General features: G+C 41.8%; 2 protein-coding genes and 1 long non-coding RNA gene across 4 annotated transcripts in view; 1 reads left to right on the forward strand and 2 right to left on the reverse strand.

Annotated features, from left to right (window-relative positions):
- ntn2 (netrin 2) overlaps positions 1-2,996 on the reverse strand; it is a 43,697-nt gene extending 40,701 nt beyond the window's left edge. The window contains exon 1 of one of the 2 annotated variants that reach the window (XM_017418347.3): positions 2,840-2,996. The gene's annotated coding sequence lies outside the window, so the exon portion shown is untranslated. Of the gene's footprint in view, positions 1-936; positions 1,203-2,839 lie in introns of those variants that run through there. The other variant, XM_017418345.2, reaches the window with a different exon arrangement.
- Positions 1-18,758, forward strand: part of LOC112450573 — a 134,068-nt gene that overhangs the window by 33,049 nt on the left and 82,261 nt on the right. The gene's annotated exons all lie outside the window — the stretch shown is intronic.
- Positions 16,274-18,725, reverse strand: nog2 (noggin 2). The gene is made up of 2 exons (XM_037980774.1): positions 17,839-18,725; positions 16,274-17,681 (listed from the first exon to the last, which is right to left on the reverse strand). The coding sequence occupies exon 2, from the start codon at positions 17,666-17,668 to the stop codon at positions 17,039-17,041; it is 630 nt and encodes a 209-aa protein (XP_037836702.1). The 5' UTR covers positions 17,669-17,681; positions 17,839-18,725; the 3' UTR covers positions 16,274-17,038.

The raw sequence follows: 18,758 nt of genomic DNA on the forward strand, positions 1-18,758 counted from the left end.
CCCAAATCTCCCCAACCTCCCCACCCCGCGCGCTCTGCTGCTTCCACAACATCACGCGGCCCCTCACGCTGTCACCGATGGAAGCGCAGAGAAGTGATGCAATTAAATAGCGAAGATTAATTTTTATGCAAAAACAAAGCAGCTGGCGCCTCGTGAGAGACGCTGGATTCCTTCTGGCTTGCCTGGGTTTAAACTTCCCGTTTTTTTTACAAGCTACCTGTGAGGAGCGAGGAGGCAGGAGAACCTGTTTCCACGCGGACTATTTCTACCCGGCGGTGAGAGTGAGAAGTAGGTCAAATGAGTGACACTTCAGAGTGCAACAGGGGCACACTTTAGGTTTGTGGAGGCACTTTAGATAAGGAGTCAGAATAAAAGGGTCTGTTGCTTTGGGCTTGAAGCTGACTGGAGGGAAGTGGAACATCATAATTGATCGTTTGTGTCAAAACTTTCCAACAATTCTGGTGCCAAATTAAGTCCTAAATTAGAGAAAATTGATGGTTTTCTCTTAACAGGTAATTTTGACTCATTACCATCTGACTTGAGGCTCATATTTTTTACTTATAATGCAAATATTGGTAAAGAAAATAGGATGAGTGCACAGATGGGGAAAGAAAAAGTTTCTCTAAGTCTCTACATAAAAGAGCATGCGCAAAAGTTTTAATAGATTCCTACGAGCCAGGTGGAAACCAAGGAGGCTGACACCTGCTCATGCTGCCCTGCGCTCTGATAAAACAACCAACACACTCCCATAGGACCGCATAGCCCGAGTCTCTAATAAGGTAATGGCACCGAATGCCTTCATTTAAGACGAACAGCGCACAGTGAAAAGCCCGATACGAGGTGCGCAGTCTTTTAGAGAAAATATGTGGAGCATAAAACACGAGGAGATCCGTTTGACTCACAAAGCGCACTGAACTGAGACGCAAATAAACTTACCACAAGTTGAAGGATTAAAAAAAGAGAGAGAGAGAGATCCACAAATCAGATGCTTTCTTTTCCGAGTGCAGAAAATGTTTTGTTTCTGTCACGTTCGCCTTAGAAAAACTCATAATAATGGATTAAAGGACAAGTGAAACATGACATCAATGAGAGGAGCTGCGCCACTGGACCGATGCGCGCCTGGCGCTCACACCAAATGAAAGCTGTCCAGTACATCCATGAGTAAAACGAGCCGCGGGTAGGCTACTCCCCAATAAAATCAATCCCAGATTTTTTCCCAAACCAAGTGCGCAAAGGGGGTGAGAGCGCGCGCGCGCCTGCGAGGAGAGAGGGGGAGAGAGAGGAAGAGAGGGAGGGAGAGAGGGGTGTGTAAATATTCCTACAGAGCGGTGTGTTTGCTTAAGTTTCATTTTACCTGCGATTTGGTGATCATTTCGTTCCAAAATTACCCGCATAGAAAAATAAACTCCTGTCCACTGGAGTCAAATGACAACCCTTCATTGCTTTTTCTTTCTTTTTTTATTACAAGCAAAACTCATTGTTACTCTGCTGTGTGCTGCATTCACAGGCAGCCATATGGAGGTCCGTAATGAGCGCGCAAAGCTAAACCTGTTGGAACCGTGGAGACTTCGCGGGCCCCACAGAAAACAAGGGACAGATGCCGAGTGTTAGAAGCTATCCATCCCAGAGAGAGCAGTGTTGGCTCCATCCCGCAAACATGTTGATGATGTCGTTCATTTGGCTCCATCTCTCTCTTTACAAAGCGTGATGTTTTGTGTCCTGCAGCCTGTAGTGGAGCGGGTGCGTAAAAGCGCACAAAAGAAGCGCTCCGGGTTTCAGCCGCATCCTTCAGCATTACTGATAAATTCCCCCGTTATTTTCTGCAAGGAGTCAAAGAGCACGAGTGGGGATTGTTGTCACGGGAATTTTTAGTTTGTCTGTCTTTGCAAACAACAACGAATGTTGATTAATCGATGCGTAAAACGTTAAAACCCAGACGGCAGCTCACACTCCGCTGTGTGTTATTGCAGGTGCAGCCGGCCTATCCGTTTCTCCATTGAGTCCTTTTTTGGGGGGCTTCGTGTGTAAGCTGACCCACATTCCTCCTGCCAGGCTGTGACCTGACTCATTCTCTTAGGGGGGTGTGGGGCGGGCACCTCTACCCGGCCCGGAACCGAGCTCTGTTTGGATGACTTTATTCCATATTTCAAATAAAGGGTCGTCACTGAAACTAGCAGTTGGTGACAAATAACAAGAGGGTCCATGTGCGCACGTGACACTTTTAGGGGCACACCTGCGGCCAGTAATTATTATTGACAATTAAAATAAAATAAATAAAATAAAACTATTTTACATAGTAAGAATTTTGAGTCCAATTGCATAGAAATATTATAAAATATGTTAACTAAATTAGGTGCGAAAAAAGTCCTGTGGGCATGTTATTGTTCTATAAAGTCGATTTGTGTGTTTTCTCTACTTAATGGAATTTCAAAAAAACTGTTTTTTGGCTTCAGTAAAGACTGCATTATATTTTATGAGCTAATAAACTTTTGATTTTGGAGTATAATGCCATTTTCGATTAACCCCTCCTGGTATTTAATAAACATTTAAAAATTTCTCCAAATTTAAATGATGCAATAATGACACCTTTGTGTTCCAGTGATAACAGACCTTTAAGAAAAAAGCCCAAAACTTAGGAAACCAAAAAAAGAACAAAGATCAAATAAGACATACCGGCTATGAATGATATTTTATTGCTGCACTAAATTTATGAACAAGCATTTTTTTACAGAAAGGGTCAAATTTATTAAGAAAAGTTAAAGAAGTCCCACCAGTTAATCTGTGGATTATCTGTCAGTCCCAAATGTGGGAGAAGACAATGGAGACGCAACACACTCACTTGTTGTCAGATGAGATCCAAACGGGGAGCACTCCGCGGGTTCTCTGGGGTTCTTGCACTTGGACCAGTCTGCTGATTTGGGTCTCAGTCTGGCTCCTCAAAGCCCGGGGCTCTCAGCTCCCTGCGGCGCACAGAAAATGTCAGCCTCCGGCTTTTTTTGCTTTTTGTTTTTTCTCCTCACTTTATTCTTTTGGTAGTGCTCAGATTGGACGCAGGGAGGGAGACGCTGACCTTGTTGAGACAGAAGGGAAAACCCCGGCAGGGTTTTCAGTGGTGACCGGACGCCCTCTTGTGGCGCAATATGTGTATTACTCAGTCTGACGAGCTTCTTTAAGCGGTGGAGCTCCAGTATCTTCACAGCCTTTTGGATACTTTGTTTTTGGTCATTAAAAAAGTTTCATTAAAATTCTAAGATTATACAACACCAGTATGACTGAACTTATGGTAAAGAGTCCAATTTTTTTCAAAACGTTATTCTCTTTGTGAAGCACTTTGGCCACCAGTGCTCTGGTTGTATAATGTGCTGTAGAAATGAAAGAAATTAAATTAAATAAATTTCATGTAAGCATAGCAGCACACAAATAGGTACCGAACTTAAAGGAATGCAGTTTTCATTAGATTTATTGAATTATTTTAAATTAGATTAATAAAGAGGCTGTTTTTGGTTGATTCATCCAATGTCTACCCACTGACTACTTCTATCACTAAGATCAGTTAGCTCAGCTGAAACTTGGCACACAGTCGATGGATCAAGGATGATGCTAAATTATCTGTCCTGTGTAGCTACAACATGGGTTCATCCCTTGAGTTAGGTGTCTTTGTATATTTGAGTATTTATACATAAAAAAGTCTTCCTATAAAACTGATCTGCTATAACAAATCTGATCTGATCGGCTATAACAAACACACATGGTAAATGGCAGACATTCTCAAATTTTGCTGACAAATTTTTATTTTAGGACACATTAATCACCAGTATGTAGGGAAAAAACTGCAGATTTTGTTTCTTTCTTTTCTTTCTTTCATTTTTTTGACCTTTCTTCATGTCGTTGCCGTGAGTACCGTCTAATAAAGAAGCTTGAAGTAAATAAAGTTAATGAATCCTCTGTAAGAAAAAAAAAATTGGGTGTTTTTTGTTTTAGGTGTTCTGTTACATTTTGTTTGGTATATTATTGTAGTTGGGTTGTGATGTGCTTGTCTGCTTCCCCGTCATCCACGGCATCTCTGTTCAGTTGTTTTGTTAAAGATTTGCTTCTTGCATTTAGCTGTCTGCTTCCTCCTGTGTACCTGTATTTGAGTCCTTATCAACCATAAATCACGACATCGCTCTTTGGATATGAACATTGTTTTGGTTTATTTGTTTTTGAGATGTGTTCATGTGTCAGGCGTTTTTATCCAACTAGTAGTTGTCATTTTTTGAAGTGGTTTTGGGCCTACTTGCAATATTTTTTAGTTCCAATTTATATAAATTGGAACATATTCAAAATATCTCATGAAACACTGGAGTAATAAAAACTCTCTCTGTGTACATCTAAAATTAGGAGTCTAATCCATCTGAGCTGGCCCACACAGCCAACTGACCTGAGAACAAACATGGTTTTAACTCAGTTTCACAGATTTTGAGCTAGAATCCATTGTGGTAGTAGCTCATTGTCATCCCCAATACATACTTTGAGCTCTACACATTGTGCAGTATTTTTACCTAAACATTTGCAATAACTGTTAGATGGAAGAATCTAATGAAACTTTTAGAGAATAATCATTGGATGTACATCTCCAACTGATTACCTTTTAGTCAACCCAATTCAAGAGGACTACTCCAGTTAATCTGCATTAGTCAACACAAAAACTGATATAACTCTGTCAGTATTACAAATACTGAGCTCAAATTTGGCGTGGTACTTCTGTAGCTGAGAACCATGCCCCAAATGTACTCCAAGTGCTACACATTGCACACCACCTTTGCTTAAAACTTTGGAGTCAACCCTGTCTGTCTGTCAGCAAAATATCCCTTGAACCAGTGACAACCAGTGCAGAAGCCATTTGAATACTAATTCTTGCTGCTGTAGAAGAAAAATCAGTTGATGCGAGATTTGGGGAAGATCATGTTAATGATTTAGAGTCCAGAAAAAGGAGAGAGAGCACCAACACACTGAGGTGACATGTCAAAATAAGCATCATGGCACCTTGACATTTTTTACCCAGTGCTGCTTGGAGCTCAGCTGCTGCTTCCTTTTAAAGTCTGAAGGCCTGAGTGGCGACATCAGATTATACCAGCTTTCTACTCTACATATCTGTGTCTTGGTAGTGTGTCGCTCTCCTTGCTTGGTGCTCGCAGCGCGAACAAAGTGAGCTATCAATAGCTCTTCTTCCAGTATTATTGACCCATCCATCATGTTGACAAGAGACCGCTGGAGGTGGTCTCTTCCCGGCTCTCGCTGATGACTCAGAGACGGAGAGTTTGTAAACGAGGATACCTTGAGGCTGCAGAGAGGAATCTGCAGTAACCCTATCTGCACTCCTGAAGACTCAGAGGATGTGAGCTGGCCTCAGCGTGTGTGTGTGCTGATTTGATGTGGGCTTATTTTTAGGCGAGCTGCTTACATCTGATGGTGGCGGCGGTTATCGAGTCCAGTGGTGGGAAATTTGCTTTCCCGTTTTATGTGTGTGCAGCGCATGTGTGATTAACCCACTGAGAGTGAAATTGCTGCCTGAAAGTCAGCGTGCATGCTTTTACATACATGTATGCATGTCTGCGCATTAAGAAGGGGCTTCAGGTGCCTCTCTGGTGGTATTTAGACCCTTCATTTGTGTGGAATCCGGCATCATTATCGCAAAGTGTTGCCAGCTGGAAGCGCTTGGGAGTTCCCATTTGAACTTGATGTGTGTTCTGAAGATGCAGAGAAGCTCAGAGAGTCAAAACTCTCTAATGAAAGCTCACGCTCTGGTTCTAATACCCCTTGATATTCATGAGCAGCAGAATCTGGCACTGTCTTGCTGATTGGCTAATAAATTACAAGGCCACAACAATGCCACCCAAAGCTAGAGAGCCGCTTTTCGAATCACTTCTAACCCTCTGCGCTGGAAGTGTTCACATAAAAATCACAGAGTACAAAAAATGAATTAGTTTCAAACTTTAAATGCTAAAGTGTATTCCTCTTGTGTGTCTACGCTGATCAGCATCAAACCAGGCTGAGAAGCAGCTTTGATTGGTGGACGATCGTTTCATTGTGGCACGTGACAGATTGCACTGAAGTTATTAGCTGCTCCATCAATCCATTTGTCCTCAACTCGTCATGGGTTGATTGGTTCCAAATGTGACCGAAAGTTTCTTCTCGTCCCACACTGAGGCGGATATCTGTGAAGGAACGTCTCGGAATGCCGGGAACTTCACTCGCAATCACTTCCCTGTTATTTTCCGTCACCCTCTGGTAGGTCTCTGTTTATATCATGTTCGCTGACAACCAAATGAGACTGAAACTGTGCGTCTAGAACAAAAGGAACAAAGAGAGTTTAATGTGCCACGTTCAGAACAGTGACTGAGCTTGCACATAATTCTATATTGCTCATTGAGAAATATTTGCAAACAAGAAGTAGATGGAGTTGGTCCACCTGAGGTGCAAATGAACTATATCACCATAAGGCATGATAGCTTCTGTCTTTAGTTAGTATTTGTCTCAGATGTCTCAACAATAAAGAAAACATATACTGTTCCTTAACATGTTAACAATTACCTTCTGAAGTTGAACTAAACTAGTGTACCACCAAATACCTTTAAAACGAATGACATACGTAAGCTTTACTTTGTTCTGTAAGAGGAGAAAATGAAAAAACTGTCCTCACATCAGCATTTTAACAGTGTAATTTCAATGTGTTGTTCACAAATAATACACTCTTTTATGTGGAAGCAGAGCTACTAGCCCATCTATTATAGCTAACCCACTGACAAGATTTGGTTTTAAAACAATTGACATGTAAACTGTAAAGACACTCTGCAGAAACACGGAACTGAAAAGAGTTTTGTTACCATATGTTTGAACGCTTCTGGACATTGATCTGGTTTTACCAAAGTCCTACATGACGAGTAAATGAAATCCAAGTTAAAAATACTGAATCTGTTTCACAAGAGCACATCGCTGACACGGAGCTTCTGAGCTTCGAAAACGTGTGAAGTTCAGCTTCTTAGCTGTTTATTGCAGATCTCCTCAAATGGTTCCAGAGCTTTACAAGCATGAATTACATGCCCTTTACTCTTTTAGTAACCTGCTTGTGTTATCTGTTTTAGATAATATTTTGACCACTAGATGACAGCGTTAGTCTGATTTAATATTTCCCTCCACCTGCTTACCTGGATATTGTTTGCTAACTGGGTAAAAAAGGTGAGAACTGGTAAAGGCCTCATGCAGGAACAAATGGGCAAAAATGACACTACCAGGAAGACAAAAATACAGCCAGACAGGTTTTACTTCTCTTGAATATTTTGGAATTAAAGGTTGTGTATTTATGTCTCCATAAGATTCTCCTTTTGTCCAGGTGAACCTATTTGTGAGTCTTTTTGTATTAAAAAAAGAGCAACTGCAGTTTTAGGATGTATTTTCAAGCTAGTTCCAGCCATCAAGTTTTCTGAGTGTGCTTGAATATGGTCTTCAGTCTGTTTTCTGTAAGGCTTAAGTCTCACGTATCTATGGAGAAAAAGTATTCTTTGTCAGGCCCAGTGGTCAGCTTACCATAGTCATTTCCTTTCACGGGAGGGTATTTACCTTCAGTATGGTTTGCATAAGCTCCACACAGGCTCTGACTAGGTCAGTAATTACAAAGCAATTCAAAACCAGACTTTATATTACCAAAATATTGTTTTATTTCACCTAGTTAGAGGATATTAATCAAATATATTGATTGGGTGTTAGGACACAAAATTTTTCTGATGATTTTTTTTTATCTGTGATGTAGAAAAATAATATTTAAAACCAACAATTTTGCTCTTTAAGGTATTAGAATAATAACTGCATGCAAACATAAAGTTCAGCTCATTTAAATAGTACTGGGGAACACTGGAAAACTGACTTGGCAATTATCTAACAAATTAGTAGAGTATGACATTGTCGTCTTTTTGTGTGTTTTCTTTCAGCGTAACTTGAACCGTCCCTAAATGAGACTAAACGCTCTCTGATTCAAACAAGTTCATAGCAGTGTTCCCATGGGGTCAACCCTTGTGCACCATGAGCTGAAAAGCATCCCATTTGCTTCTCTTTTTTTACTTTCGGAGGCTTTTGAGGAGTGCATGGAGGCAGGCATGCAAAAACACACACTCAGACTCACAGTCGCACAAAATCCTGCCCCTCTCGAGTACGAACCACCACAGCCGTATACGTCCATTCCCTAATTGGCGGTTCTTTTATGAAAGGAGTGATTATGTGCGTATGTGTTTTAGAGGCATCCTTTCTGTGCAAGGCGCCTCAATTCAGGGCATCTCTAACGCCAGAGGGGACAAAAGAGGCACCCGTTCCTCCTCTTGGGGCAAGAGGCCGTTGACACCAATAAATCCCCCCCCTCCCTTCCACTTCCTCCCCGGTGTGTTGGGGTTATGTCAGGAATGTCCTGGGTTCTATTGTCCCCCTGTGCTCTGTTTTTGGTAACCCATCACCAGGCATTCCCTGCTGCTTACCCTGCCTCCTCTCTCCCTCTTACACCCCGTGAGCGGTGTGTCCCTTGGTCCCTAACTCTGAATAGACCACCTTGGCTGAATACGACAGACAGGCAGGCGTCAGGACACCAGGTTCAAATGCCCAAGTTGTACATTGCAGCCCGGTGGGGGTAAATACAGCCAATTATTTTCACCTGTTTGGTTCCACTCTTTGTCTGATGAGAGAGAGAGAAAAAACAATGACGTGCGTGTTTAGCACTGCACATTTTACGTTTCTTCTGTCTATTCAGTGATATTAAAAACATCCAACTAAACGTGAGATAAATGCTATGCTAGAACAGACATAAATGTGAAGAGTCCACTGTCTCTACCACCTCATTAAACAGTAAATCTGCGAGGATGGTGCTGCATCTACACCAAACTATGATCTTTTCCTACTCTTAATGAAGTCATTTGCATGCTCAAGAGAAAATGAGAAATAAATGAGCTGTCATTTACGGAAGAAACTGAGACATGAATTTGTCTGACATTGGAGTTGATCTTGAATGTGCTAAAGGACAGATTTATCACAAACATGCTGACCTCCAACTTCATGCTTATTACATTTTTCAAAGACATGTGATCATACACATTACCAGCTGTTGAAACTACATGTTTTATATGTATGTTAAATGGTATTTATCCTCAAGCAACTTGGTTGTTTAGTATTAGGACTTGGTATGCTGTCAGTATTGTGCTACTTTGAATCAAATATTGTATTTTAAATTGTTAGCATACGTTATATTCACTTTGCAGTGCAGTCAGAATCAAACTGAAGATATAAAAACTACAGTGCAGATAAAAGATAAAACACTGACAAGCATATACGAGTGAAAGTTCGAAAGAACAGAATTCTGTATCTTAAGTAAAAATGCATTGCATCCATTCAGCCATCCATCCATTTTCTTTTGCTTACCCATGGTCAAGCTGTGAAGGCAACAGGTCCAGGAGAGAAAGCCAGACCTCACCTTCCCCAGCAACACTCTCCAGCTCCTCCTGGGGATCCTAAGGAGTTACCAGGCCAGAGATGATATGCAATACATCCAGCATGTTCTGGGCCTTCCTTGGGGTCTCCTCACCCTATGGGATGATGAAAGAGGACCATAAACAACAAGGTATCTCTCACACATTCGGGAAACTGAGGTATCCTCCTGGAGCCAGAACTGAGAGGGAGGCTTGGCAGCAAGCACCTTGTAGTCAAGCCTCAGCTGCTGGGCTTAGCTGAGCCAGACCCAAAAGAACTACATGAACCCACCTCCACACGTGCGGGGAGAAAAGTCAAGGACAGATGCCATGCAGGCCAGGTGACAGGAGCAAGAGCAACCCTTGGTGTGCTGATCCCTAGCATTATCATAAATAAAAGCACAGTCATCATTAGGTTTCTTCAAGATGTAACACAACTATTTGCTTTTATATGACATTCACACATATATTTTAAACTGTTGAAACCAATTCTAATTTTATCTTGAATAACTAAGAAAATGTTTGTTGGAAATTAGGATTGTCATGTGGATGACTGAGAATCTAAGTTAAATAGAAGGCAACTCGGCTTCATCTCTTGTTTCTTAAAGACCTCTTATCTAAAGGTTTTTTTTTAAGGTCTGATTGTTGTTGGTATAACAATCACAGTTATAGATCCTTCACCTTATTTGCAGAATATAATACATCAAATCCTACTCAGGCTCTATTATTTGCCTACTATCTGTGTGATTCTGTGACACTTTTACATCACACTTGCCTTCTTTCTTTCAAATAAATGACACACTTTCTGGAATATTTTTAGTCATGGCAGAACACATGCAACCATTCAAGACATTATGTATCCGTTTATTGCAAGCGCTTCATGAATTCACTCACTCTCTCATAGCAAACATACTCTCACTTGGCTTATTCTTAGCTTCATCCCCATTCAGTCCAGGAGGTACCGTCACATTCTGATGCTGCTCCCTCCTCATGTCACCTAGCTGCGTTAGAGCTCACACCACTGCCAGATCACCAAATTCCAGAGGTGTGATTTGCTGTTTGGCGGGGGGTGATGCATGTTTTCTGCGTGTGCGGGGGAATGCTCAGGAGTTAGAAGGAGTAGGTGGGTTGTACACATGTTGCGAAGTGAGGAGCCATTGCGGCCTAAAAAACTATTAGGCTCTGTAAATACACACTGTGGCGAAAGTAAACATTCTCAGCATGCCATCTCGGCGCACAGAGGGGTACTGGGAGACAGCAGCAACTGGGCAGACTGTGAGGGGGAGGTGGATGTGTTTGTTTGTGTGCATGTGAGATTGTAGACATGTGTGGATGTTAGGAGCACCGCAGTAATCAGCGAAGAGAGGGTAGATGGATATGGAAAATATGGTTTCTTATAAGAAGTAATAAAAATAAAACATAGACCAGATCAAGATAGCAAGCTGTTTTGGCAACTTAAACATAGTTTGATTTGTGTCGCTATGATGACCAAACACCAGTTAAAAAGCTATTTATTTTATGAATTTTTAATTATTTATTTATTTGTGAGGGCAGCTAATTGGACATCACAAAGTCTAAAACAAACTTCTTTATTGGGATAATATAGTACATTGTATTGTATCTTATAATTCTTATATTTTTTCATCTCATATCTGCTATTTCTCAATTGACACTTCATATTCTCATTCCATTATTCTCATCTCATATCTTGTTTATGTAATTTCTTATTTTTTATCTGTATCACATGTATCACATGTTTATCATCTCATTAGCTCATAAATTTTGTATCTCATATATCTCATTCATATCATATCTCTCATTTTATATTTCTCATCTCAGTTTAATCTTATCTCATATCTCTTGTCTCATATCTCATGTATCTCATTTCTTATGTACTGTGTCTCATGTTCATTATCTCATATATCATAAAGCTTGCTGTCTCATAAGTTTCATCTCATCTCATTACTCATGTCTTGTTTCTTATCTCACAGGCATATATCTCATACATTGCATGTTTATCATCTTATATATCTCATTTCTTTCATAGTTTCATGTCATCTTGGATTTCACATCTCATTTCTAGTCTCAAACATCTCATTTATATATTTAAAATATATCTCATTATCTCAAACTTGTATTTCATTTCAAATCTCTCCTCAAATATCACATCTCATTGTCTCATAAATTTTATCTCCTCTCATATTTCATATATATTGCATATTATATCATATAGCTTGTATCTCATATCACATATCTCATTTATCATGTAGTATTTTTTCATGTTGTGTTTTCCTGGGTATTGTTGATAGTTTTGGATTTTGTTTGTGTGAAAAATCCAAATCTTGTTGTGCAGAAAATGGACAGACAGATAAATAGATACTTTATTGTTCCCAAAGAGAAACCAATTTTCTGTGTTCTTGAACTTCCTTCACCTGAGAGATGAGAGGAAAAAAATAAAGATGTAAAGTTATGCTGTTTTCAAAAGACAAAAAACATGGTCATTGATGTAAATGGAAGGTTATCTGAATAAAAAACGCATGGGAGTAGCAGAAAACACGGGTTACCATGGAAACAGGGCTCCGAATATGCTCTATTTCCAGCCCTGAGAGCACCACGCCGCACCACAGGGCTATTTTTAGCTTTTACCTTGGACATACAATATCTGTTACATCTAGCAAGAGTTAAACTGAGCAGAATAAACACCAAGCATGGCTACAAAAATATGACTCTCCCACTATGTGTATCATTAAAATGGTAGGAGCACATTAAACCATTTAGGACAACTAGGATCTTGCAGCATGCTTTGAATGCTGCGCATAACCAGATTTCAGACAAATTACATAAAATAGGCTTGATTTGACTGGTTACTACTTTTCAAATTTATATTATAGTTACATTAATAGTGTATTTTAGTCAACAGATATGATAAGAATAATTTTAATCAGTAAAAAGAACTGTAAACAAGAAGAAGCCAGCTGGATGTTGATGTCTTTGCCATGATTTGACTTTCTGTATAGGAAAACACATCCAAAGTTGCTTTTCACACTTGTCTACTTTGCAACATATCAACCTGACCTGGCTTTACCACTTGTGCCAAGTATCTGGTGGCCAAGTATTGGATTCCATGACTCATTGTGATATTGCAAGACCTTTGACCCATTTGCTTAATTATCACAAGCTCTCCTTAATGGTAAAGGACTAGAATTTGTTGGCAATCACCTGTAACTTGACTACACTCACCTGTTGTTAGCTGGCAAAATCAGCCACTGTGTTAATGTAATGGCATCTTGCAAATACTTTCCCCGGGGCTGATTGTTCTTGGTTGGTTATCAGCTCTTAGAAAGACGTACAGCTGATGTAAGATGAGCAGCTGAGCTGAATCTGGAAAAGTGCTCGAAAACATAAAGTGTGGACTTCCAGCCTTAACATTAATGCTCAAAAACGCAAACCTAAGTGGCAAATTTAAGGCAGAAAATTGCAACCAGAGACTTTGCTTTTCTTGAAGTGTAATCAAATACAGCATTTCTTAATCCAAAGCTCTTTATAGACACACTAACTTAGAAACATCTCATGCTTCTGAACAATTGCTCACACAGACTCGCAGACACCACAAGCTGCGGGTTGGTGGTAGTGAGATGGAATGCCGGGTATCATCTGCGGTGGCTCTCTGTGTGTGTGTGTGTGTGTGTGTGTGTGTGAAGCCTCCCTCCTCTCAGTGCTCAATCTAATACCCTGTCATCATCAATAACCTCACCAGTGCTGACTCTTTGGCTTTTACAACTGTGAGGTTTGGGCCTTACTTACAGCCACAGACCCTTGTCTCCATCTCTGTCTGTCTGTCTCCATCAGGCCACTGAACTGCCTAAAGTTGTGTGTCAGCATGCGCACTTGCTTGCATTCTCTCTTTAGCAAAGATACGTCCATTAAGTGTCTTTATTGTTCAAGTGAAAGCCACAGCAGACCCCCCGCCCACACGCAAACACACTGCACCCCAGTCACTCTCAATCTGACTCCAATCCGTCATAATAATTGGCAATCATCAAGAGACAGAGCCTCAACATCTTCATGTCACCCTTCTCCTCATCAACCCCACCCTAATTGTCTCCAGGTCTTTATTTAACCCCTTGTTACAGCCTTATCTTTCACTCCCTTGAGTGTGTTGATGTTTATGAAGCGACCCAACAGCATTTATTATTGTGGGGCCGTTTCTGTGGTGATGAAACTGTGACAGATTATAACAACACTGAGCGTCTGGCAGGGTAAAGGCCACCCGAGTCTTGACATCTTTATAGATGCGGTGCGACACTGATGTTGATGACACTGATTGAATGCCCTCCCCCCTTCCCCTTCCCTCACCCCCAACATATCATGTCAAACATGATAATCACAGGAACTGCAGATTTACATCAGGCTTTGCAGACATTTTGCAACATGCTAATAAACAGAGGCGTGGATTTCATCATGAAGTTGTTTTGCTTCAAAGCTCGACAGCGAAGTTACTCATGAGACAAGCATTTTTCCATTGGTGTAGGGAAAAAAAAGCCCACACTGTATTTAATCTACACCCATACTGGCTGTCTCTGTTTCTATTTCTACAATTTGGTTTCTTTTAGTCGATGTATGGTTGGATTTGAAACAGCAGATGGACTTCCAGTAAACAACCAGGGTCAAAATGTGAGCTTATGGAGAGTGAGTTAGAGTTAGAAATTTTTATTCATTATCGCCTGTCACCCTAAAAGCAGGCCTGTGTGTGTGTGTGTGTGTGTGTGTGTGCATGTTCGTTTACCTGTATGATGGCAACATATCTCATGAACTAGTGGACAGATTTGAATGAAACTCTCAGAAGGTAATCAATGGATGTACTTCTACAGTCAACCAGCTTTAAGATGGTTGCCACACCTAATCAACCTTATCAAACATAAAAATGACCACAATTTGGTACTTTTATTTGGTGTAATAGTTGGTAAGAATCATCTCCAAAACTAACTCTAATAGCTCAGGTGAGCTTTTTGCTTATAACTTTGGTATTTAAGGTTAGTCATTCCTGTTTTTCTGTTAGCAAAATGTCTCATGAACCTGTGGATAGGTTTTAATGAAATTCTCAGAAAGTAATCATTGGATGGGTATCTGTAATTGATTTACATCCAATGCAAATCCAGATGGCTGCCACAACTAAGCAAACACAAAACGCCTATAATTCAAATTTGCAGAAAATGAGCCAATATTTGATGTGGTAGCTGCTAAAAGTAACCAGCAACGCATACTCCAAGCACCAACAGATCTTTGGGATGCAAGGTGGTGGACAATATGCATTCCTTCAAGAAATACTGGTATCATTTTCTTATTATTTTCACAACTTTATATGGTTTACCATGCATTCAACATTTCTCTAAGATAACATTTCGCTGATGAAAAATCTGTCAGGTGTTCTTGGTCTTCTTGATTGGACTTATAACACTATGAAATGTGGTGATTTCCAGAGAATTAAGGACTTGGCTGACATTTCTATGTTCCCGGGTTTTATAAGGTTCCCCCCTCCCTGGAGTTACAGCTCAAGGGCCACCTGGAGTCACCCGGAGCTCAGCTCTGAGAACCAGGCGATGAAACCGCCTGGCTGGCAAAAGGTCTGTTCCTAAAAGGTGCGCACCTAAGCGGCTGGAGCCATGGGCGGCGTATTGCCTTTCACACGCTTCTAAAATACTCTTCGGGCAGAGCCTGAAAGGGTTACTGTTTCCCAAAGTGCCTCATTCTGCGCAGTCGAGAGGGGGCGGCTGAGTGGCGCCGTCGAGTCAGAGACGCAGTTTCTAAAAAACCCCGAGACATCATCAAGAAAGAAGCTGACAGTAAGGGAAAGCAGCCCCCCTCCCCAACCCCCACCGCCCTCTCTTCCTCCTCCCGCTGGCGTGCTGCAGTCCCTCTCCCCCTGCTCACCATACCCCCCACCCCTCCTCAGCGGTTCTTGTGTCACAATAACCGGGCGGCAAGTGTCAAATCCAACTCTGCCCGCAGGGGGAAAGAAAAAATCACTGTAATGCGCACGAGATGCGCCTGTTGGAAGCACTTCACAAAGCAGCTTCGGCTCTCAGACATGCAGTCATAGCTCTGCTGAAGTCGTTGATTGCGTTTAAAGAAGAAAATAAACACCATAAAAAGAGCTCTGTTTATTTGATTCTGCGGGACCTCATTTACGCGTCTCCAGCGCACGTAATTGGCCATCTCTGGTTCATTTTGCACGCATCTCGCTGCAGCTCTCCAATTAATTACTTTGGTAACGTGAAAAACAGTTGACCATTGTTTTCATGGGCTTTGTTTTTCTCTTTTTTTTCTTCTTTGTTGTTGTTTTTTTTCTTCTTCTTCTTCTTCTTCTTCTTCTTTCTTTTTTGTCTGTCTCAGGGGCGGTCAGACTTGGAGAGGCGCCGGTCTGCTCCATTCCACCTCTGTACAAATACCTCAGTGGAACTTGTGTGGAGCTTCCAGACCCCCGGACGCTTCCCGCCCACCCCTCATTTCATCGTTTGACACTTTTTGAATCGTATTTTACACATCACACGTCGGTTCCAGCTGAACTAGACGGTGGGGATGAACCTTTTGGACTCGTTCCCAAGGACTGCTGCAGACTGAAATGACACTTTTATGTTAACAGATAAGTCCGGAAATGATCGGAAAGCAGATAAACGCGCACACTCCGGCCTCCTCTTGCAGGATTTTGAAGCTGAATGAGGACAGATGATGTTTTTTTTCCAGCACACACGCCCCCCTTGGATACAGACACTCCTTGTAAAGCAACATAGCACGTTGAAAAGACAGACTTTATTGCTAAAAACGTGTAACCATAATATGTACACTGATATGTCTTGCTTTTTTTCAATTCATTTCTTTATTTTTTGTCATTTTTTAGAAATATTCAAGTCTTCCATATTTTTTCTTCTGGTATATTCTGCTATTTTCTTTCCCTTATGCTCTATACTCACAAATCGTTAAAATAATAAATAAAACGTACAGATTTGTTTATTCCTACAATACTATTCAAAAAAAGCTGAGTTCACGCCTTTATATATAATCTTTAACCTCAACTTTGTTTCCATTATTACTGATATTAATATAATACAAAAAAAAAAAACTCTAGGCAACATTGCAGTGAAATAACAGACAGCATCAATGTTCAGTTGAAAACAACAAAAAAGGAGAAAAGGTTCACCTCTTGGAGAAGTGTAGCATATTATGAAATCCATCTTTAATGTCTCATCAAAATATATAAAAAAGCTCTTCCTTGTGAAGTGCTCCCCCACACCCCCACCCCCAAAAAACAAAACAAAACAAACAAACAAAAAAAAACAATGTTCAGGGTTGTTGAGAATAAAATATGGTCCAAGTTCATTTAGAAGAAAAAAATAGCTGCATTATTTTCCTTAAATATGTACAATGTTGGTATTTCACTTTAAAATGTTATATAATATAAAAAAATAGATCTGTATGGTGCCCACCTCTGTAGAGAGTTAACAGTGCAATAGAAATCCCCCCTCCCCCTGCTCCCGCACACCTCCACGCCTCCTTCAGCACGAGCACTTGCACTCTGAGATGACCGGGTATTGCACCTGTATCCACGTACAGTATTTCTGTCTTAGAAAGCCTTGGCAGTACCACCGCAGGAAGATCTTGGTGACCGACTTGACAGGTTTGCAGGACATCCCCTCCGGGAAGGAGCACGAGCGCTCGGAGAAGCAGTTCCCCTCCTTGATGTAACGCGGCCAGAACCTCACGCCCAGGTCCTTCCAGGTGTACACCACAGGGCAGAACGTGTAGGTCCACAGCAGCTGCAGGAATTTCCTGCGGGCCTTCTTGCCCACTTTTACCCGCTTCCCGTAGGGGGTCTCGTTGAGGTCCAGTTTTTTAATCTCGTTAGGCATGGGCCCCGGCTTCCCCAGGGGTTCTGGCGCGGAGATGTTCACTGCCGGCAGGCTGATGGACATGAAGTTGGGGTCAAAGTTACTGCCGAGCTTTTTCCTCAGAGTCCTCTCGGCCAGGTCCTGCTCCCGCGGGTCGTACTCCGGGTCGGGGTCCTCCTTCAGCTCGGGGACGGGGAGGTGGTCGCTGGGCGACGGGCGGAGGCGCAGGAAGGGCTGGGACACTCCGAGGTGAACGCACACCAGCGCGTAAACGAGCAGCGTTTGGGAGAGACCCATTACTCCTCAGATTCTGTTCTCGAGTTTAAAAAACGAAAAGAAAAAAAAATATCAGTTCAATTGTTTTCAGGGTTACTGCGACGTCTGCAAGGCTTCATAAAGAGTAGAAGTTCAGCCAAAAGCAAGGCGAGACTTTTAATAGACCTCGGTGGGTTTGGATGACACCTCACCTCCAACTTTTGTAAATGAAGGATGCAACTCTGCAGCTCTGGAAGAAGCGTCAGATCTGAATCAAAACAACCCCTTAAAAAGGGGGGGAAACCGCAAAAATGGGGAAAACTCCAGCCTATTCAGGCTCTCTGCTGCCTCACCCCGCTCCTTGGATTCACTTTGGGTTTCTTTCGGTTGTCATGGTTACCCCGGAGACTCGAAGCCACGACGAAGCGTCTGCACTGGATGACAGAAGAGAGCAGCATGGAAGGAAGGAGACGGGACAGATCCGGGGGACCTCGGCGAGTTTGAAATGTCACGCGTCCGGCGACGAGAGACAGAGAGTCGCCGTGGCAAGTGTTATTTTTACGCACGGCTTTTTACGCACGGTTTGACAAAGTCCCACTGCGCACAGTCCATGAACTGAGGGGAAAGTGTCTCCTCTTATTCCAATAGTGTCTTGAAAAGGTCCATGGGTGCAATATCAGCTCATGAGAGAAGAGCCATTTATCTTTCCAGAAGGTGATCCAAATCGCAGATCAGTTTAAATGAAAATCTGAAGTTGTATGGTTTCCACAGAACTCTCTTGGCTGAGGAGAACGAAGAAAAGAAGCTTTACAAAGATTGGCAGAGCCGGTGCATTTCAGCTGCAAACTGCCAAAAAAACACTGCAGAATCCTTTCAGAAAAGCTCCAAATTGCAAAATCGCTGCATGATGATGATGATGACGAGACAGTCCATAATCATCTGGAGCTTTTTGAGCCCGAGCTGTTCCTGAGGGGAGCCTGTTTCTGATAACAGAAGCTGCAGCTGAGTCGCTCCTACTTCAGGAGTCTGAGAGAGTTCGGCGCTGGAGCATTTCTTTGCTCATAGGCACACTGTGTGAGAGTGTGTGTCTGCTGCGCGAGGAGCGCAGTCCCAAGTTAAATATGCCCCCCCC

This window comes from Kryptolebias marmoratus, linkage group LG17 (genome assembly GCF_001649575.2).
Source record: "Kryptolebias marmoratus isolate JLee-2015 linkage group LG17, ASM164957v2, whole genome shotgun sequence".
In the NCBI taxonomy this organism is placed as follows: domain Eukaryota; kingdom Metazoa; phylum Chordata; class Actinopteri; order Cyprinodontiformes; family Rivulidae; genus Kryptolebias; species Kryptolebias marmoratus.